Source organism: Pagrus major, chromosome 22 (genome assembly GCF_040436345.1).
Source record: "Pagrus major chromosome 22, Pma_NU_1.0".
NCBI lineage: Eukaryota > Metazoa > Chordata > Actinopteri > Spariformes > Sparidae > Pagrus > Pagrus major.
In genome coordinates, this window is record NC_133236.1 from 12,515,312 (window position 1) to 12,537,496 (window position 22,185).

The 22,185-nt window shown below is 38.2% G+C and overlaps 2 protein-coding genes across 2 annotated transcripts; one reads left to right on the plus strand and one right to left on the minus strand.

Moving 5' to 3' along the window:
• The first annotated feature begins 6,797 nt into the window (after nt 1-6,797).
• Nucleotides 6,798-12,707, plus strand: pbk (PDZ binding kinase). The gene is made up of 7 exons (XM_073493106.1): nt 6,798-6,865; nt 7,539-7,700; nt 8,272-8,411; nt 9,209-9,378; nt 9,658-9,787; nt 11,580-11,765; nt 11,978-12,707. Exons 2-7 carry the CDS (start codon nt 7,540-7,542, stop codon nt 12,208-12,210), a joined length of 1,020 nt encoding a protein of 339 aa, XP_073349207.1. The 5' UTR covers nt 6,798-6,865; nt 7,539; the 3' UTR covers nt 12,211-12,707.
• A 668-nt stretch (nt 12,708-13,375) lies between these two features.
• Nucleotides 13,376-21,528, minus strand: esco2 (establishment of sister chromatid cohesion N-acetyltransferase 2). Its single transcript, XM_073493008.1, has 15 exons — nt 21,435-21,528; nt 20,285-20,352; nt 19,463-19,593; nt 19,035-19,347; nt 18,587-18,899; nt 18,338-18,459; nt 18,136-18,247; nt 17,865-17,928; nt 17,134-17,176; nt 16,813-16,951; nt 16,341-16,472; nt 15,708-15,797; nt 15,333-15,476; nt 14,272-14,456; nt 13,376-14,093 (listed from the first exon to the last, which is right to left on the minus strand). Exons 2-15 carry the CDS (start codon nt 20,335-20,337, stop codon nt 13,961-13,963), a joined length of 1,974 nt encoding a protein of 657 aa, XP_073349109.1. The 5' UTR covers nt 20,338-20,352; nt 21,435-21,528; the 3' UTR covers nt 13,376-13,960.
• Between the last annotated feature and the right edge of the window lie 657 nt (nt 21,529-22,185).

A 22,185-nucleotide genomic window follows, 5' to 3' on the forward strand; every position in this document is an offset into this window, starting at 1 on the left:
AAGAGTTGAAAAAGTGGAAGAAATAACAGCCAACTCTTAAAAAGGGACCATTTTCTAACTTTTTCAATCCTCTGCATATAATGTTTATGAGAAAAGTGGTTGGTCTACTCTGATTTCATTCCTCATCATCATGTCATCTGGTATTTTCCAGCAGATTTGAACAGCAGAGTTACTGTATTTGCTGCAAGGTTATAAATTACAAAATATACCCAAAACAGATTTACGGCAGTAGCTTCTCTTGTCTATGACCATGACAGTTGTGATCTTGAATTGTAGGCTAAGCTAACTACAGCGCCACACACACAGTAAATAGGCTATCAAAGGGACTATACACTATACCAGTTTAGCCTTTCAGTTAAAAAAATAAAAATAAATCAGAAATGTAAATTATTGATTGAAAATTGGTACCATTCCCCTTTCAGGAAATGACCAAGCAGCTGCAGTAAATCCAGGTTTTGTTTTGTTTGTTTTTCTCTCTTTTCTCGCCATAATGCAATTCTTAGCTCCTATATTTAAATACCAGCCACCTAAATATGCCCCAATTCCTAAACGACAAAAGATGTCCTGACTTCCCATCAAAAATATCGGGTTTTGGTCACCAAAAAAACAGCTGTCCCGATGTCTTCTCAAAAATATCCAGCGGTTTCACACTTACAAATGTTGAACACAGTCTTGTACAGCGGTCACTGGCTTGGCAGCCTCCTTGCCTGAAACACCACCACCCCCTCCACCTGCTGATACAACAGTCACGTCACAAAAACGTGATATGTGACCGTGATATGGCATGTTTTGCAGAAATGTCAGTTAGATACGTAACCTATGACACGTACATATCTGACTGTATCAGTTTGCTGAAACGTGAACTGCCAAAATTTTATTCTGGCGACTGGACGGACGTTCAAAATCTCAAGGTGTGATCAGTTACATGATGTTTTTGTCTCCGTGCAATAAACCTTTTTTTTTTTGGCCCAATTTTCCTTTAGGTTTAAGATTCCTTCAACTAAAACTTCAGTTCCTGGGATATATGGGTACTAAAGACTGCGAATGGTGAAATTAGTGGAGACCAACCACATATGACAACCTAATGGGCACAATTCAGCCAGCAGAAGTACAATATGCAGTGCCAGTGTTGCTCTTCTCTCACCTTAATGTGTTCTGATTGATGTTCATTTTCTGTGAAGTTGCAGCCTATCAGATATCAGAAGGATAAAAACTGTAGTAATGTGATTTCCTGATTGGTTAGAGGCTCCTCTGACCTCACATCAATGCTTCAGCCTCACAGGGTCAAATAACTCGAATACTTTGAAAATGTAAAGCAGCCTATTACCTTTGAAAGAGAGAACACATTGCAAACCACGTGCACTTAACCACTTATGTCATTTTTTTGTGTTTGGTTTTTTAACTTGGTTGTACAAAGAACTTACTATGCTGCTTTGGCATACTGGCTCTGAGCTCATATGCGTATACACATGTCTGTTTTTTATTACATTGTGCTGGTCATAACACATATAAAGGCTATGGAGTTACATACAACATACATCATACATGATTATGTCAAGAAAATACTTGATAAAGTGCTTCACGTTAAAGAAATACACTCCTTACTTTATGTTCTGTTTGTACCACTAAATGCTGTATATGCACTGCTGAAATAATAAAAAGTAGATTTGTTTAAACAGGTGGACTTTGTTTTTCCTGATAACACTGAGTGGAGGTGAATTGGAAACAGGCCCTTCAGCAGGTGAAGAGAGAGGGAGGAAGTTGACTTGGACGTGTGTGTATGAGTTGCGCACATGATCACAGGCGCAGGAGCAAGTGGACGTGTACATTATGTGTGTGCGTTGACTGACGGCTCTGAGCAGTGATTACAGGTATGAATGTTTCCACATGTGAGGCGGATGTAGAAATGATTGGCTGAAAAATCACCTGGTCTCAGACACACATGGCCAACAGTCAGAACAAAGACTACAAGGCCGGTTTGATTTGAGTCAACATGGTTTCACTTATCCTCCAGGAAGGTAAGAGTGTATACGTTTTTATTTGATACAGTAAAATGTAAAGGTATGCAAGTGGTTTTACACATATGGAGATCAGAAACACTAACACGCTGAATTGATAATATCTTCTCTGGAGACATACGTATGTTTGGCTGTCGCATGATCACGTGATCTCAGTGTGACAATTCTGAAAATAGCATTTGTTATGTGTCTGTTTATGTTAACATGGTCATAATACATTCATGTCCTGACCAGGGTGAAATTTAGACAGGAACAAGCTGATTTTAAACACATTTCTGTTAAAATATGGCATGCGCATTGAGGAATAAACAACCCAATTGCCAGAATAAATGTTGGCAATGTACATTTCTTCAAACCACAGATGTCTTGACACTTTATCTTGCAGATTTGCATTTCTTTAGGCTCAATTCGTAATGTTATGTTGTGTTATTGTCTGGTTAGGTTTAGGCACAGAAAAACACTTGGTTAGGGTTCGGAAAACATCACATTTTGGCTAAAATACCTGGTTCGGTTGCCACAAACATGGATGGAAAATGTCTCAACGTCAAAAATAACCAGTGGTTTCCCACCATCATCCCCTCTTCTTCCCAGCATGAAAGTCAGCTCATATTTTTAGAATGTGATTGAGATATGAAATTTTGATAAAATGTGTATTACACAAATATACACAGATATCAGTAGTTTGAGGAAACATAAAATACAAACATTATGGGAACTGGTCCGGGAGTCAAACTGAACTCATAACTGCTTGATTGATAAAGTAGTTTTTGTTCTTCTGTACATAGTTTTAGAACATTCATTTGATATATCAGTTATTGTTGTTTTTATGAACAGATGTTGTTCCTTTAATTGGAAGTTTTTCGCCAAAACATTTCTTCATCATTGAGGATCAAAGTTCACCCTTGACATTGGAAAGCAAAGATCTCCTCAGCAAATTAGGTGAACTGTTGTCTCCGAGGTCTAGATTTCACTTTGAACCTTAGCTATTGAGCAGACATGGACAAGAAGTCAAAACGTTGGAGAAAATTTGATCATCTATAGTTCCTTGACAACTTATATCTGTATATATACTGCCTGGCCCAAGGCACGTATTCACCATGGCATCGTTTTTATAAGCTTATGTCTCAACATTTATTGCCGTCCAGTCCAGAGCTGCATTAATTTTTTGCCAAGATCTTGTTGCTATTTAAATGCACAAAAACAGAAAGAAGTTTTTAAATAAAAGTTGGTAAAATCTGCTAAAAAAAATTATAAAATTGGTTTCACATGTGAAATTATGATTCTTTTTAATGTGAAAAATCTAATTTCACATGTGATATTTTCATAAGGGCAGCTATTAACATTCAGCAGCAGTCTACCTGCTCACCCTCCAGGACTCCTGCATGTCCCCTTAACCTATACTTGACAACCACTGTATAAAATAAATCAACAGCATATGTATCTTCACATGTGAAGATGTGCAGTTACGTAATATTCCTTGCTCTGATTCTACATTCATGATACATGAAAACATTTTTTACAGGGTCCTCATCCAATAGGAACGACATCCTGAAATCAGGGTATGAAATGATCCAAAAAATTGCTCCAATTTCTGGTTTGACCACCACAAAGGAAAAGAGAAGAGAAAGACGACAGATGCTTTTACTTTTCCTCAACATCAGCTCCATATGAGGCAGCTGCCATTCCTCTGTTTTTATCCCATCATTTGGCATTAATGAATCGCTGGTTAGACTGTGGCTTTGTGGTTTATAGGACCGATCTAACAGTGGAAAGGTTTTTGTTTTTAAGTGTTTTGTGTCCGTGCAGGTGAGAAGAAAGTGCCAGACTGGAGGACAGATGCTGCATGTTTGCGCTGCAGCAAAATATCTTTCACGGGCTGCAGTTCTGTGTGATTTTAGATGTAGAAAAGCCACGTTCTCACCAGTGAAAACCACAACCAGAGAGAGAAAGAAACCATCTCTTGACACATAAATCCTGTTTACTTATGCAAAATTAAGGAATTTATTTATTTATTACACTATTCATTAAAATTTATGAATTTAAAAGATTTAAATGAGTCAAATCCTTTCGTATTCTACAAGAACCACATCGAGAGATTAGAGGCATGAAATTAACCAGAACATTGGTCCTATTTCTTTTCATTGACCACCACAAAGAAAGAAGAGAAAGACAACAGATGCTTCGTGGATGCTTTCATAGCAGAATATTAATACCCATGACTTTAAAAATAAGACCTTCAGCAATCACATATGGGTGTAATATCCAAATATTTTTGGTTTGTGGCGCATTAAAAGTCCTGGGTTCCTATCAGCTCTATTTTGTACATATGAATGTGGTTAAAAACTGTTCTGGAAAGAGCATTTTTGTGTTTTATTTTTCTGTTGTTTACATGATCATTATAGTGCATGTTCTGATCCAGATGTGAGCAAAACATCCTGTTTTTTCATCATTAATTTCTTCAGCTACGAGGCGGCATAATTTTACATTTTAAAAAGTCTGGTTTACATCTGATCCCAGGAATAAAACTGGACTTCATGTTCCTTAAAGGGACAGTTTAGCCCAAAATCCTCTCACCTGTAGTGTTATTTATTCTTACACCTTGTTTGGTTGAAGTTACCCAGTTTTCTAGATATTGTATTTACATATCATGGCGCAGAAGTGTGCATCTACTCATGGACAACACGCTCTCTACGTAAGTTTACATACTGTATATGAAGTATAGTAATAGAATTAGCATTTTTGGTTGATATGAGCTTTTTTCTTTGTTGTCTCCATTATCCTTCCTGTCTGTGGGCCTTTTTTCAACAGTCCCAGAAAAAAAAAACTTGTTAATGTAGTCCGTTCCTTCTTTTTTCTCTCACTAGTTAATTGATGGACCTTTGACCCATACGTGCTGTAAACAGTAAAATGTTTTCATTGTCATATTCACATTTTTATGGAAAGAAAATAATTTTTTGTACATTCTAAAGTTACATGAACATTATTTGTCTTGTGATATGTAATAAAAAGGTTTACCATTTCCAGGAAGATAAGTAGCAAAAGTACAGGTCCATAAATGGCAATAACATGACTGCATTAAGTTCCTACTGGGTTTTCGTGGCCCTGCAATGAACACCCCAAGACCTGGTACCGCTCCACACCCTAGTGATTGGGAACCCCTGATTTACTGTATTCAATGTAAGCATGTGTACATGTAAGCACAGTGGATGCATATCTATAGGCACAGCAACACAGAGTTTCCAAAAAAGTGGGTAAATATGCTAATACATGAACCTTCTCCAAGCAGCATGAATCATCCTTGCAAATGAGAAAACAGACAGGAGTTGACTCAAACAATAGTCTCTTATTTTTTAGTATAAATCACTAAATAAAATGGAATTGTTTTTTACTTGTTCATGACAGTTGGCCTCCTCCTTTGTCTTACTGCCTGTTTCTCTGTGGTCTGACCAGAGTGTAACCCATCCTTATTCTATAAAATGCACCACAACATGTGGCAGCAGAGCCCACAAACATGAGCTCATTTCCCTCGAGGGGGAACGAGGAAGAGACAAAAGCAATGGTCCCAGTCTTCACATTCATGTCCATTTGTCATCAGACCACATTCCTTCTCCTCTTCCTCATAATGAAACGGTTATCCCTCCACACAATGAGGAGAGCAGGCTGGGAACATCTGTAGCATGTGAAGGAGATGAAACAAAAATGGGATCATGAGAGTCGAGGTCGAGGTCAGCTTCAGCATCTAAGTGAGGAAATTCTTTCAGACAAGCCCCTTACATTAAAGAAAGGTCAGACACATGCTGGGAGATGAAATTTAAACAAATCTCTTCTTTCTTGATCTTATTGCTCACATGTGCCCGTGAAACTGAGGCTGTTGCACCTTTAAATCATCACTACACTTTATTACAAGGATCAGCAAAAACCAAGCAGGTGTGGCTGATTATCATATAAAGGATTGTATATCATTTAAAAGACAAGCCCTCGAATACTGTATTCCAAAACGTATGCTTGGCATAAGGATCCTAATCAAAGAAAAAAAATGATCAAGAGGATTGAAACACAACAGCAAGAGTGTACTTCTCCATTGCAAACAAGACTATTAGACCTTCAGAATTCATTATAATGATGATTGGTTAAAAGTGAAAGGCTATGTGGGAAGAAGAGACTTTTTCTTCATTAGTAAACACAAAGAAAAACCTTTAATGGAAGAGGCAACATCATATTCTCAGCCTGAGGAAAAATGTTGATTAGTCATCTCAATCATGATCTCGCCATAATATTCTTTTAGATGTAGTCCGGATGACATTTTAGTTCATTATCATTTATATTTTTTGTTATTTCATGTTATTTTGTTTTTTTTTTATTATTATTTTTTGTTTGTTTTGTGACTTACAGGCTAAACAATTTTCCATTTTGATTTCTAAAAAGTAGAATTCTTTATCCTGCTAATTAATCATGATTTATTGAAGCTCAAAATGCTTTATATATAATCATTGGTGGAAAATAATTTAGCAAGTTTACAGTCTTGCAACCTACTACCATAATTTTACAACGTTACTGACCTCTGCTGGTGAACATCTCTATTACAACTGTAACTTTATTTAAAACAATGTTGAAATATTTTCAGGGTAACGCTGTGGCCTCTATATATTCACAGTATATCATCTACACTCCTTAAAGTGTTTAAAAACAAGTGACACATTCACTCTCTGCTGTTGTCATTTTCAAACGCGAACATCACTCGCTCAGTTTGTTCCTCCGCGGCATCCGTAAAGCGACAGAGCCACATTTTGAATGTTCGGCGCGTTTTAACTGCAGCAGTTTTGTTGTGACAGAGAAAGAAAACGCAGGTAATGTTACATTTATGGACTAAATGATTAAGTTAGCTGACTCAAAACACAATAATGACAACTTTAATCGTACTGTCGCCATGTTAACATCAGGAACTTATCAAGTGATTTAGCGGTTGACGTTAATTTTAGCTGCCGTTTACGCTAAGTTTGTCACTGCTGGCTAAATGTTCACCAAAAGTAATGTATTGTTGACAAACAAGCTATCTAATCTATCTATCATATCTTGTTCTAAGTTTAAATTGCCACTAATTTTGCAGCTGTCTAACACTGACAAGATTTCTCTATTTAATGTAGCATTTTGAGCAAACTGACATTCACAACGCCATTAGAAATGAGGAACCATTATGCCAGACTCCATTCAAAATGTGTCATTTTTTGTCATTTTACTTATTAATGGACAACGTTCACGTCATACATGCTAACTGGGTAACATGAGATACTTCAGATTTGAATTCAGCTTGTATCACATACACGAAACCTCACTTGCTTCTATAAAACATTAACTTTTTTTAAGTTATGTTATAGTACAAGCCTTAGGAACGTTCATAGTGTTTCCCAGAATATTAAGTGTAGCTCAGTATGTATCGTTGTTATGTGTTTGGGTCATTAGCTGTATCACACAATATGTGTTTTCCCATGTTAACTATTGTTATTTGTTTTCCCCGGACAGAATGGCCTCCCCTGCCACTGATGAGGGCGCGTTCAAGACCCCAAAAACTGTCAGAGTTAAGAGCTTTGGAAGCAACGGAGGAACCCCAGTCACCATCCCTGCTTCACCTTTCATGAAGAAGTTGGGCTGTGGGACTGGAGTCAACGTTTACCTCATGAACAGGTTTGTAGTGCTCTCTCATTAACAAATACATTGATTTACACCTCACTTACCATGTATCTCCTCATTTGTTCTCTCGATCCAACACTTCTGTACTGTACTCCTGACAGTTTTGTTCATAGGTAAATGTACATGCTAGGCATTATATTTTAAATATCTGACAGGGTCTGTTGCAGTTTTATCGCGTGGGGTTCATAAAGAATACTTTTGGGATAAGAGAACACCTTCTGAAATGCACATTTTATTGAAAAAGGAGCAGATAAGTGTATTTTGGATACATACTGGATGGCTGAGGAGAGCCTAAACCTTTGTTAAAGATTATTAAGTCATCATGATGAATAATGTGTGTGCTTTTAATTAGCAAGTCCTTATTAAATTGCCCTATGTGTGCATGATGTTACATGCATTCATAAATCATTTGAGTGAAAATAGTCTGCAGCATAAATTGCCAATAACAATGTTCAATGGTGATGTTTCCCAAACTACTGCATAGGAACGCTTTCATGTCTGTGTAAAAATAATGTTAAAACAAGTCACTGTATAATGTGTATGTTGTTGATCAAATTTATCCTAGAATGGGAAAGCTGAATGCATCTCCCTGGGCTGTCAAGAAGATCAACAGCAGGTGTGCAACCAAACAGATGGCGGTTTACCAGAAGCGTCTGAATGCGGAGGCAAAGGTCCTGAAGGGAATCAATCATCCAAATATTGTTGGTAAGACACGAAAACAGGCCTGTGGTGCAATCACGGTGATGTATTGATCACTTGGCCAGTGTAACAGACACTTTCGTTTGTCAGGATACCAGAATTTTACACTTCGATACAATAGTAGTATTAAAAACTGATACTCGATACCTCTTTCGTTACCACAGCAACCTTAACCCTTTGTTTTTTTAACAACCTGCACACTGTGCTGTTGCAGGAAAAGTCACTGAACAGTTACCAAAACATTTGGAATAATGTTTATCTGTGCAGCCTTGAACAGAAAATCTGACTGTATATCTATACTGTATATTTATATCCTCAGTACTTTGGATACTGTCAAATGTATAACTAACTAAGTGTATCATTATAAACATATGGTTATCGAAGAATAATCAGATTATCGATACTTGTGACAACCTTAAAAGACGCAGTGTCTGATTCTTCAGAAAAGAATACATAGAAGAATTATTGTATCCTTGAGCTTCACTTGTATAGTTTATTTATTTGTGTCACTAGCATCAATGTAAACTACAGGAATGCCTTTAAGGGACATTTCACACTTAAGTGAGCAATCACAGTTGATCATAAAATTGATAAAGGCCTCCCAACATTTACAACACTTTCCCTCTACAATGGCCACTGGATTCTATAATTCCTAAATTTGCTAAATTCTGAAACATGCAGGGAAAAAATACCTTGCTAGTTGCTTGCTAAACATTCATGTTGAGTGGATAAATGTGGCAGCAAATGCTGAAACTTGGGCTTCATTTTGTTCCGTCATAATAAATGTATTTGTTTATATCCAGGGTTTCGTGCCTTCACCACGGCCAAAGATGGATCAAAGTGTCTGGCCATGGAGTACGGAGGAGAGCAGTCCCTCAACGACCTGATAGAGAAGAGGAAAGAGGACGGCCTCAAAGCTTTCCCTGCTGCCAACATAGAAAAAGTAGCGCTGCATGTTGCTCGTGGCCTTCAGGTAAATCATGGACTCTCTTCTAACTAGTGTAAGCAAGTGTCTTATCTAGATCGGACACAATTACAGCTGGATTAACGTCACACGTGTAGGTAACTCATGTGACATGATCAGCTGCTCTTCTGCTCATCACTATTTCATTCTTTTTCCAATCAGATTAGTCTCTTCTCGATCCATCTTTGAATTTGTTTTTAGAAAGCATGATTGTTTAACAGAACAAAATAAACACAGAAGGATAGCGTTAAGTCACGAGTATCAGGAATGCTTTGTTTCTCTCTACAGTATCTTCACAATGAGAAGAAGCTGCTGCACGGGGACATGAAGTCATGTAATGTTGTCATCAAAGGCGACTTTGAGACCGTCAAGATCTGCGATGTCGGTGTGTCTCTGCAGCTGGATGAGAACATGAAAGGTAATGATTGCGTTCATGGCAGTCAAGATAAAAATCATCCAAGTAGCTCTGATTTGAAGAGCGAGTCTGAGCCAAAAACTTCCCAAAAGTGCTCACAGTTCAGCGATATCTTAAAAACGATTAACTGTATTTGCTCAAAGTATGTAAATCTTTAATCTTTAGTTACAGAGACCCTGTCACTTTGGACGTAGATGAGCAGGGAAAAATATGGCACTCAGTCAAGATTTTGTTTTAAAGTCAGACCCAAAACAATCAACCAAAAGGTTTCAACTGAGGAGATATCATATTTTCAGTGTTGACTTTGGACCAATACTTATTTTATTAAAGATAAAGCCGACATTAATGTCAACAAAATCCCATGAAAAGACCAAAACCAAAAATCTCACATTACTTTCCAGTTTCCCCACTCTGACTTTGGCACTCAGCTGAGTCCACTGGTTCCCACTGAAAAAAAATAAAGATCTTTAAATAGGTTTCTTTCAGCAGCACTATCATTTTCATCAAACATAATTGAAACAAGAGTGCATTTGCGTGAGTGTGTGATGATAGGTAGGTAGTAGAATAGTTAGATAGTTAGTTAATTGATCCAAAGGGAAATTAGGCTTCCAGTAGCTTATATGACATTTCCAAAACACCAATACACACAAGAATACAATAGTAAAAACGTAGTAATGGACTGAGTCTGGCCACCAGAACTACTCCAGAGATGTCAGTATGATAGAGTATGTGCAAATGAAGGAAGTTCATCTGCAAGGTCAGAAACTGTGCATGTATTGCAAAAGTAGGGTGATTTAAAAGTAAAAACAGAGCAAGAAGAATTCTAAATATGTGTGATATATTTCAACACAAATGTATATGAATATAAAATATAATATCAAATACAAAGTCAGATTGTGCATGAGGCTAACAGAGAATAACTGACAGTGTAGCAATTCAAGGTGATTGAAAAGTACGGGTTTTTTTGCCTGAAAACAATTTTTTCACTCTCATGGGAAAAAAATTCTCCTGAAAATTCTTCTTTGCTCGGTATCACAAATGGGGGGGAAAATTCTCCTGAAATGTTTGTTTCACTCTGTTTCACACATGAAAAAAAGTTCTCTTGAAAATGTTTCAAAAATGTTTTTTATTTTATTTTTTCTCACTCATAGTCACCAGTTCGCAATTCACAAACACAGGAGACAAAACAAATTAGATCAGACTTAGATGATGGATCACCAGAAGAAAATAATTTCCTTGCCCCTCGGGGCTTCCATAGTCCTGTTGGTTTTGGTCTTTAAATGGTATTTGTGTACAATAAGTATAGAACTTCACCAGACTTACCTCTTTAAATTGAACCATTTTGTGCCATTAAAACAATCGGTTCATCACCTAACCTATATTTAATAATATGAAGACATACTGTTATAAAAATACATAGAGCAGTTCAGACTGTGTGTGTGTTTGTAAGAGCGTGTGTATAAATGGGAGTAATCATGGACCAAAGCACAGAATTGGCAGAAAAGATGTGGGTGGAAATGATTGTTTACAACAGTGGATTAGCTTCGTTTCTGTGCCCAGACAGAAACATTCATTCTTCAGTCTCTTCTTGTGCATTCCTGTCATCAGCCAGTGGGGGTCTCCTCCATTTTTAATTTGATTTAAACTAATTGCAATCTTCTGGCTCTTGCTTTGAACATGAGCTTTGTGTTTGGAAGTTACACCATTGTACAACCATATACAGATTGACTGACTGGTCTTTTTATCTTTTTGGTCATGGTGAAATTCACAATGTTTCTCTTCTCTCTGTCCTCAGTGTCCAATCCAAAGGCGGTGTACATCGGCACAGAGCCGTGGAAACCAAAGGAAGCTCTGGATGAGGAAGGAGGAGATATCACCGACAAGGCTGACATCTATGCCTTCGGTCTGACTCTCTGGGAGATGATGACCCTGGCTATGCCTCATCTGGAGATGCTGGACGACGACGATGAAGAGGATGAAGGTGAGACGCTTTGTGGCCTCTGGAAGCCCTGAAATTTACCCTCTTTACATTTGCATGCAATGTGTGAAGGAGTAGTTATTTTTCCTTTTCATTTCTCTTCAATTTTACATCCTGCAGTCTCATTATCTCAGGACTCACAAGTTAAAAATTAATCATAATTACTTCCTGTTTAGATTTTATGACGTGTTAAAAATCCTGCGTCTGTATTTCAGAGGACTCCATGGAGGAGAGTTTTGATGAGGATGCCTACTACGAGAGGTTGGGGACGAGGCCGGTGCTGGATGCCGAGGCTCTGGGCATCTCGTACCGCAGGATGGTGGAGCTCTTCTACCTCTGCACAGAGGAAGACCCCAAGAAGAGACCCTCGGCTGGCCAGATCGTCCAGGCTTTGGAGAGCAACAGCCCACTGGATAAAACTCCCAGTGAGGTGATCGTTATCGACTGATTTACACAACTAATTCTGCATTTTGATCTTAGAGCTACAGGTCAGGAATGTTGTCGGGTGTTTAGGATCCAGACTACTATGAAATGACGGGTTTAAGGATTTTTGTCAGGGATTTATATTAAAGATTGCAGGGTATATAAACACAACCTGAATCCCGGACAGTTTATCCTATTTACTAGTTTATTGTGCTAACTCAGAAGTAGAAACCTCCTGGAAACAAAAATATTAAGAGGATCCAGCCTAAACATAAGCTACAAAAGCATAGTGTAATCTCTATACTGTACATCTTTTTCTGTTGACACAATCATGAGAACAGTCTGAGTCTGTCATTTATTTGTATGTTGTCTTTGCTGTATTCTTTTTTCTCCCCCACTGTATGTGGACTTTTATGGTTTAAATGTTTTTACTTTCTTCTCCTGAATTCTTCTTGAAATTAGTCTGTATGTTTGTTTCTCAACTTCTGTAAACTTTCTTGATTAAACTCTTGAGCTACTGTTTTTATTTTACCTTTTCAATATCTGGCAAGTTAAGTGGTAGATTGTACTGCAGCCTTGGTAAACAGCAATCTGCAATACCATCAAGCTTTTGTTTTAGTGTTCCCTACACATTTTCTAGCGTAAAAACACATTCCAGAAAAAAAACGTTAAAATAGAAATGCTTTGTGTATAACTACAAGATGATCAATACGACTCTACAGCAAGCAGCAGGTTGTCTAAGCTTAGCATAAAGACTGGGAATGAGGGGAAACAGCCTGGTTCTGCTAAAGCGTAACAAATCCACCTACTAGCAACCTAATTGTGACAGCTTTCACCCAAGAACTGTCCCCTGCACAACTCATTGGAAAACCACAACTTGTTTTTACGCTTTTTTTAAGATTAAAACAAGATCCAACGTTGATTAGTGAGTTTTAGAAGTGCTGATTGACCACTTTCGCTTCCCTCTGATAGGGCCAGGCTGGCTGTTTACAATATTTTCTTCAGATTTACTGTATAAACATGAGTGAGAGGATGCTGCATCAGAGTTAAGGTAGCACATTTTTAAATTGGTTTGTTTTATTGGCAATCTGACAGAAAAATCACCAATACGATAATCAGAAAATGCCGAAGATCGACCCCAATAATCGGTCTACCCCTAGTTAGTATGCAATCAAGAAACACAATTGGGGTCATAAAACAAAAGGCAGTATGTTTATTAAGTGTATTTACAAAGTAGAATGCCCTTTAAACAATAACGGCACCCACCTTTCAACAGGTCTATCAACATATTTTCCTTCCAAAAACGTCCAGAATACCTCGAGCTATCTGAACAATAAAAATAATGTATCAAACAGTTTTCTGAGATGCAAAAAGACAAAAATGATCCAAACAAATCCTCAAATTCAAGCTGAACTTTCAGTCACTGCAGAGTATAAACATCTGAAAACACTGCTAACATACATTCAGCAGTAAATTAAGCATTACTGAGTATAAATACTGATGAGAACAGGCGTACCTTTTAAAACTCTAGACCTACTTAATCCTGAACATATGATAATTATAATTATACAACTGAAGCTTATCACACAGTCTTCAACACAAACTAAAGCCTGTCCTTGTCAACAATTAAAAACCTGAACAGTTATTGCTCTGCATATAAAAAGACAATTTAACAACTGCCTCAGGATCTGTTTATCTGCAATACTTACAATTCCACATGTCAGTTAAAACAGTAATGCACCTTTAATTTCCACGTCTTTAATTCTTTACACACTTCATGCGATGAAGTTGTAAACGAGGAAGGTTGGTGTGTTGCAGTACTTGGTTGCGAACTGTTTGCCGTCAGGTGTCGGGTCAGAGAAGGCAATTTCTTCCTTGGTTAGATGGCTGCCGTACATGAAGCTGCTCCTAAAAAAACAACATGTAATTATTATTATTGAGAGGAATGATACTGGCTCTATTGGCAAGATCTCCCAAACAGACAGTGACGTTTCAAAATTTGGGGAATCATTTGAAGTTTGAAGTATCATTAAATTTGTACAGGAAAGATAAGACGATAAGATTTTTGTTGAGTGTGACATCGTACCTGACTGTGTCCAACATACGGGTTGCAATGCTTTGTCGTCTGGCCAGACTGAAGACCCAGATCCGACTGACCCCACACAGAGCTTGTTCTGGGACGGTGGAGCAGCACCAGGCTCGATGTCGCTCCATGAAGTCGTCCTTTGTCATATCTTTGTGTCGGTCCGGCTGCTCCAGGACTCTGTAAGCCTGAAGGGACAAAAAGTAAAACTGTCTGTCAGGACCCAATCAACATTAGCGAGGCACTGAAGAGCTGCAATTTACTGTTGAGCGTGTACCTATAATTTTTATATATTTGCATCACCTTTTCCCACATATAAAAAGCTAGTTTCTGTTCTTTTCTACGAAATGCTGCTCTAATTACTTCAAAGCAGATGAATGGCCTGATTGGTTAGTGTCACAAGCTAAAGTGAATCAGACTTATCTTAACTGCTGAGATTAACTTGGTTACTAAATGATGGTCTAACCAGTTGGTTTGCTCCTTAAATTTGCCGGAAGAATTAGTGCTTCTGCTTTGCTTGACGCTTAAAACATTTCATAAAAGTATAATAATTTTGTCTGATGTTTTTGTAGACAATGTAAAGTGGAGAAAAATACAGATGACCCTCACAACATCCTGTTCATATCATACTTACACTACCACTAATATGTTTTTAATCCGCGCTACAACTAATTATTACTCTCAAAAGACTTTAAAAATGCTCACACAATCACAATTTCCTAGAGCCGAAAATGAAAACTGCTTCTTTTGTCCAACCAATGACCCAAAACCAAAAGACATTTGGTGTCATAAATGTCAAAGAAAAGAAGCAATTCCTCACATCTAAAGATGGAACCAGCAAAAGTTGGACATTTTTGCTTAAAAAACCTCAGAAATTATTAATCAATTACCAAAATAATTTGCCATCATTTTCCTTTTGATTGTCTTATTGTTGCAGCTCTGGTTTTTACATATGATAATATATAATCTCCTCGTTAATAACTGGATATTTTTCTCTTCAAGGCTGTTCACACCCTTCAAATAAAAAGGGAAAATATAACTTTATGGTTAATCTCCAGCCCTACCTGACGTATCGGTTCAGCGACGAGACATCCCACCACCATGCGCTCTGTGTTGATGAAGAGGTAGGTCTTGGCCTGTGTGGGTCTGCTCAGAGTCACCTGCTGGAAACCCAGCTCATTGTCTGCTACGCGACGCACGTCCTCAGCCTGAAAACAAGCACATTGTGAGCACGAAAGCAAACATGGACAAACAACTTTAAACACCTGTACAAGCAGAAGACAAACAAACGTTCTCCCAGTAAGTCTTTCACACCACATCAAATATGACACACTTTGTATTAAACATTTGACTGACAGGAAAGCTGAACTGTGATTTTTACAGACTTAAGTGGTGACATATTTTACGACACACAATATGCTCAAGTGCAAACCCCAAACCTTTTTGATGGCATATTTGGGATCATCTGGCATAACCAGGAGAATTTTTCCATCCCAGAACTCGGCCACCACCCGTTCCTTCTTCCATCCCTGAATCATAACAGAGAAAAGAAGCTGCAGTTGCAATCAGACAAACTCAAGATCAAACTAACCTTCCCATGAAACAAACTCCTGACAGCAGATCTCTGCAAAATATAAAACTACTTCAAAATAAAAACAAGGCACTTAATCATCTCGGTGACAAAGAAGAGAGAGATTGAAGGGACAGCCAGCACTACAGGTAAGATGAGGTCATCGTCACGATTTAAAGAGACGATGGTGCCGTTTAATCAGGATCAGAACCAATTCTGATTACTCCAACTTTGACAAATATAATTTCTACATGATAAACAGCAACTTTAACAAAAATTGATGAAAGAAAACTCAAAGTGGGATTTTATTGTTAGTCTATGTGAATTAGTATTTCTCTGCACAATAAAAAAAAAAGATGCAGTGACGGTGCATATTTATTTAACAAAAACGAAAAAAACTGCACACGCTTTTATGGTTTTATAACTTGAATATCTGTACACTTTAAGATGTAGATGTCTCCATACTATTGAGTTAAGAGAGATTAAAGAAAGGAAGTTTTACCACAAATTTGATGGAGTCAAGGAAGCGCTGGTGGAACTGGGTGTGTTGGAAATTGTCCTCTGGGTTGTCTGCACTGTACACCATCCCACATGAGCTGCAGGTTGTCGCTCCAAACTGCTTCTGGCCTGCGTCCTGATGAGCAAAATACAGACAAAATTCAGTCAAAACACACACACACACACACACACACACACACACACAGAGGAAGAAAAATATGTGAAAGTCCAATAAAAGAAGGGAAGCTGACACAAACCCAATTTCCCTCCAACCAACCTCATTTTTGCATATTCTGTAGTTGGCATTAAAATCATAGTAAGATTTTGAACTTTTGGCACACAAAATGAATCAGCTTCAATCTAAAATATCTGCATCAGCCTTGAAAAATAGGGCCTTCAGATGCATGCTAGCCTTAACTATGTACCAAACTGTAGGGCTCCACCCTGCACACAGAAGAACATCAACATTAACGTACAATGATGAGCTGATCGTCATCCTGTCTCTCTTTCCTCCTGCGAGCAGGTCTCTCTTTGACTGAGGAAGTAGTCTGCAGTGATGTTATTGGGCCAGAGGGGGTGCTGCTGGACACTGGTGGCTGCAAAGCTTTCCTTGACCTACAAGACCGCAAATAACAGAACATACTTTAGTGACATCTGCGTTAATGCAAAAGGCTTTGTCAAAGGGAGAGAAATGTAAAACAAAATGTAACACTTTTCATCGCTCATCCTCTTGCTAACCATCTTACTCTCATAGTGCCACATTAACTGCTGAAATGTTGACAATTAGACTGTCTCACCTCTTGGAGGCAGAGCCAAAGATGGGATACAACGCTGCCGATTCTGAGGAGAAAACAAAATTATTTTAAATAAAGCTTTCGTGGTACAAGAGTGATATTTCAAACAGCAAACAGTGAACTGGATGAAGCCTCTGAAGTCTTCAGGTTTTGATGTATGACAGTCAGTAGCTGTGTTTTTATCTGAATCATCACAAATTAGGCCCATATTTTGAGAAAAGGTCAGCAAAAGAAAATGCATATTAATGTTATTTTCCCCATCTACTTCAGTTATGCAATTATAAAAAGCTGGTTTATTAAGATAAGCAGTAGGTGGCATCAATTCTCTGGTTGGAAAGCCAAATGCAGAAAAGAGGGCGCAAACAAATGGAAATATGACTTAATTTTATTTCATGTAAAACAAAAAAGGTTACATCAGATGGATTTATGTGGAGCGATGAAGAAATCTCTCTTTAATCTGCTTCCATTATTCAAAGCAGAAACTCAGTGACAGGAGTTAAACAGTTTCTACAAAATAACTTGTGCAGATACAGCATTTCCATCTTTTTTGAACCACCTCATGTGTTTGTGAAATTGGAACGTTTTTTAAATTTTATCCCTTTCCGAAAACCTGTTGTAATGTGATACCTCAAAATGTGCATAAAAATACATTGATGGAAATGCGTTTAGTTTCTCACTGAGGTCAAATCAGCAACAGATGCATTTATACGTGAACATTGTGCGGGTTTGTGTACCTTTAGGTGGGCTGGCAGCATCATTGATGGGACTGATGTCACTCAGGTCTGCCAGAGAAACATCCTGAAAAGGTTCAACATTGTAAAAATTGCTGAATAATTCAAGATCAACACCATTATTATTTAACCATCGATTTCTAGTAATGATTGAGAACTGCAGCTAAAATCAGGCTTCGGTAAACTGAAGTTAGATGATCTAGTTTTTAAACATATGACGGACCAGAAGAAACCCTGTACAATAACCTGTGAACATGTGTGTATGCTGCTGTACCTGAGTACTGAGGTGTGACGCTGTGGATGCAGGATTTGGTGTTGGGGTCCTTGTCAACACAATCAACAGCTCCTTTGTGAGCCCATATTTCTTGGTTAACATCTTAGGAGAGCTGTCGGAAGAAGATCAGATTTTTTTTCTTTTTAATTGTGACCAAGAGTACATTAAACATTATTTACATGCTAAATATTATATTTTGCACCTTAATGTCTGTGGAGTTTCAGGCTGTTCGTCAACAGAGTCCAGCCAGTCCATCGGATCAAACTTCGCTCTCTGCTTGATGCTCGGCTGCATGTCTTTTGTCTCCACCAGCTGGACGGCAGCCTGCAGGCAACAACAAGGACAGGATAACGTCAATGTTACATTAAGATTATCAAGATTTGCTCCTGAAAAAATTAAATGCTTAGTCTTTGGCCTGCAGAGTTGAAACCAACATCAAGGCTCCTCTAACCTCTGCAGGAGGTTTCTGCTGTTGGTTCATCACCGGAGCAGTGGGCTGCTGCTTTGATTTCTCACTCTTTGTCTGTGGCAGGGTAGCTTTGCTCTTCACTGGGGCTGAAGCGGGCCTGTTTGAGGATTTTGGTACAGATTTCTTGTACATGGACGTGGGTTTCTTCCCTGTGCTGAAGAAAGCAGCTCCTACAAAGATCTTGGGTTTGGGCTTCAGGCTGCTGAAAGAGATGGTGATCGATTTCTTGTACTCTGGCTTGGTGCTGCTGGTGGGAGCAGTGGTTGTAGTGGGGGGCGCTGGTTTAGCGGTGACACTGTTGGATTAAATGGTGCAACAATTGCAAAAACATTTTTTTAGATATATTGATGACTAAAACTACAAGTCAAGAAACAAGAACACAGTACAGAAGCACCAACAAAGTATCTATGATTGCTCTGTGACAACAAACCTGCTGTTGAGTTTAGGCAGCTTGATGGCCTTTGAAGATGTCGTATAGCTTTGGATCGCCATCTTTCCTGCAGTTCTAGATTTTGCAGCCACCTTTCTCGGCTTGCTGCCTCCTTTACCATTCTTTTTATTCTTCTTTTTCTCCTGGGAAGGAGGGGACGGAAGAGAAGGAAGAGGAGGAGGAGGAGGCAGAGACTCCTTGATGGCCTTCCTCTCTAGTGGAGTGAGATAGATGGGCTTCTTCTTGCCATAGAAGGAGCTTGTTCGCATGGAATGTTTGTATGGAGATTTACGCGGTGATTTGGCTGGTGAGCCTAGGAAAAAAGGTGGATAAACAGATAAAAATGATACACACATATGAGAAAGTATGTGATATAAAGAAGCATAGAGCATTTTGGAACACTACTAATTCAATGCATCCCCCCCTACCTGCCAGCCTATGTGGAGATTTTTGTGGCGAGGAGCAGTCCTCCCTGTTAAGACGCCCAACTGGCTTCTTCCTGGGGGATCTCCTCTTCACGGGGGACACCTCCTCACTCACTCCCTTCGTGGACAGTTGACTAGAGTTAAAGACACAGAAGGTCCGTCACAGAAAGAACAAGTGCCACAGATCCAATGCAGCTTTCATTAGGATTCAAAAGATGAAAACTTCACTTTAGATTTGAATAAATTCTCATGTGGAAACAGAGTCCATGTAGTGGTGTGTAGTAAAACTGATTAACCAACAAAAATACAGCGTAACACAACCAGAAATATCAATGACAGAATACTTTCAAGGGATAATGGCAATTGTTGGGTATTGTTTAAATTTTTGCCAATATTATACCACAGTTTTGGTACCAATACCAAAATTATACACAAAAACCAGGCAGCCGTGGAAACATTGCAGACCATTAAATAATTAACTCTTTACTTAAATCAGGCCGTATCTGATCAAATTATAAACAAATTATAAAAATCATCAATCAGCCTGTTTGGCCTATAAAACGACAGCAAAGGTCAATCAGTGTTTCCCAAAGCCCAAGATAACGTCCTTAAAATGTCTTGTTTTGTCCACAACCCAAAGATATTTAGTTCACTGTCATAGAGAAGTAAAGAAATCAGAAAATATTCCCATTTAAGAAGATGGAATCACAGAATATTTAGCTTTTTTCTTAAAAAATTACTCAGACTAATCGATTATCAATACAGTTATCAGCTAGCCAGTCAGCTTATTTAAAAATGCTCAAATCCAGTGTGTTCACAACTCACCTGTCAGAGTCCAGAGAGGGGAGCTTTCTCTTCCTGGTAGTAGTCGGCATCATTTTCACAAATCTCACCTACACAAACAGAGAAACATTAGTAGGTATTCTAGGCTAGCATATAAAATATTACAAATTTTTAACTTCAAAATGTTTCTTGTCTGCGCAAAGACAGCTCACATTTTGAAATACCCCAGAACCCCAAAAACAAGGGGAAGGATTTACCCTCTAACACACTGGTAATTTCACAATTTACTGAAATACTGGATTTACAAGAACAGAAACGCTCCAAGCCAAGTTATTTACTTAGACTTAAAGATGAAGTAATACCTTGTTGGGTAGCTAAAAACTAAATTATGATTAATACCTTTGTTTAAATGATTACTAGACTTGTTGCCAGGATATCTCGGGTAAAAAGTGCAACAAGGGGTAACAAAGCTTTGTAAAGAAATGCACAATGTCACTGTCAGATATAAAGTAAAAACCTACTGCTTTTGTAACATTTACAGCTGCCGTATGCAGTGCCACAAACCTTCATATTAGTGAAGGAGGCGTGATAGCCCGTGATGGATCACTAGTCCATTTTTGTGCGTTTAATGATAAAAATGGCAGATTTTCAAATGAAGTTTGGCGTGAGTGTCTCAACGCCGCATTGCATGAAGCGTCTGGAGGCTAAACTACACTCAGACTGCAAGTAGCGGCGTTTATTGATCAGCGCTATCAATTAGACTCAACGGTTCACGCCTGAAATGACACCAAATATTATCTTGTCTGTGCACATTTGAATTATCTCGACATGAACTTTAGCTAAGGCTAGCTTAGCGTTACGTGTCAGCTAATGAAGCGCTTATTTAACAGCTAAAGTCGAGATGAATGGATAATTGGCGGGATGATTAGCTTATACAAAAGTGACTGCCTCGATACAAACAGGTCACTAGTTCCCTGATCTAAAGAAGCCGAACGATTTAGCCATTTGTTTCTATGTTTGACTCTGTTTTATAGCTAATAAATACATCGAGACGCCAGGGCGGTCTGTCTTATGGATATACGCGTCTCTAAATTAATCTGCGTCACGTAAAGTAAATACGCCATTTCGGAGGTAAACAAGCAAAGTATTAAAACACCACAAAAAGACATATATGTGTCTGCATGTATCTTACCGCACACGTTTCTGTCGTGCTACATAAAACGATAAATGTTGTTGTAAAGTTGAAGTTCCTCGCGGATGTCCTGCTCCTGCTGCCCGCGTTTCTTATCTCTGTTTTGAACAGCGCGCGCCAGACTCTAAAAAAAATTGTACAACCGGACCGGAAGCGGAAACACTACATTGTATTAATCGAGTTACCAGCGTAAAAGCATGGAGCGACTTCCGGCTCCTGCTTTCAAAGTAAAAGATTCGTGTTTGCGAAATTGCATTTGTTCAGTCAGTTTATGGAAGTTACATTCATATTAGGTAGGTAAAATTCTACATGTCAAACATTTTTGATATCAGCCATTTGGGACCTTTATAGTGGAGCTGCAACACTTAATCAATTAGTTGTAAACTATTAAATTAATCGCATACTATTTTGACACTCGATTAGTCGTATTAAGTACATTTTTAAGAACAAAAAGTAGTTCAGCTTCTTAAATGTGAACATTTTCTAGTTTCTTCACTCAAATGAGGTTGTAGACAAAACAAGATATTTGAGATACATTATCAAGGGCTTTGGAAACACCCTTTTCTTTTTTTACATCTTATAGAGTGCTGAAGTCACGATCCTTCCGGTGGACCCCATGGGACCTTATTTCTGAAAAACTTTGTATGGTAGTGAATAGAGACTAATTATTTGTGTATCCTGTTTGAATTGTGCCATGAATTACACAAATATAAATAACTTTTCAACTTGAGAAAGCCACAGTTTTTCATAA

Coding starts and splice junctions, on each gene's coding strand:
- esco2 (XM_073493008.1), bottom strand. CDS start 20,337: ATGATGCCGACTACTACCAGGAAGAGAAAGCTCCCCTCTCTGGACTCT. Junction 17,929..18,135: donor CGTCACACCTCAGTACTCAG/GTACAGCAGCAT, acceptor GAACCTTTTCAG/GATGTTTCTCTGGCAGACCT. Junction 14,457..15,332: donor TCGCTGAACCGATACGTCAG/GTAGGGCTGGAG, acceptor TTGTCCCTTCAG/GCTTACAGAGTCCTGGAGCA.
- pbk (XM_073493106.1), top strand. CDS start 7,540: ATGGCCTCCCCTGCCACTGATGAGGGCGCGTTCAAGACCCCAAAAACT. Junction 8,412..9,208: donor CAATCATCCAAATATTGTTG/GTAAGACACGAA, acceptor GTTTATATCCAG/GGTTTCGTGCCTTCACCACG. Junction 9,788..11,579: donor GCTGGATGAGAACATGAAAG/GTAATGATTGCG, acceptor CTCTGTCCTCAG/TGTCCAATCCAAAGGCGGTG.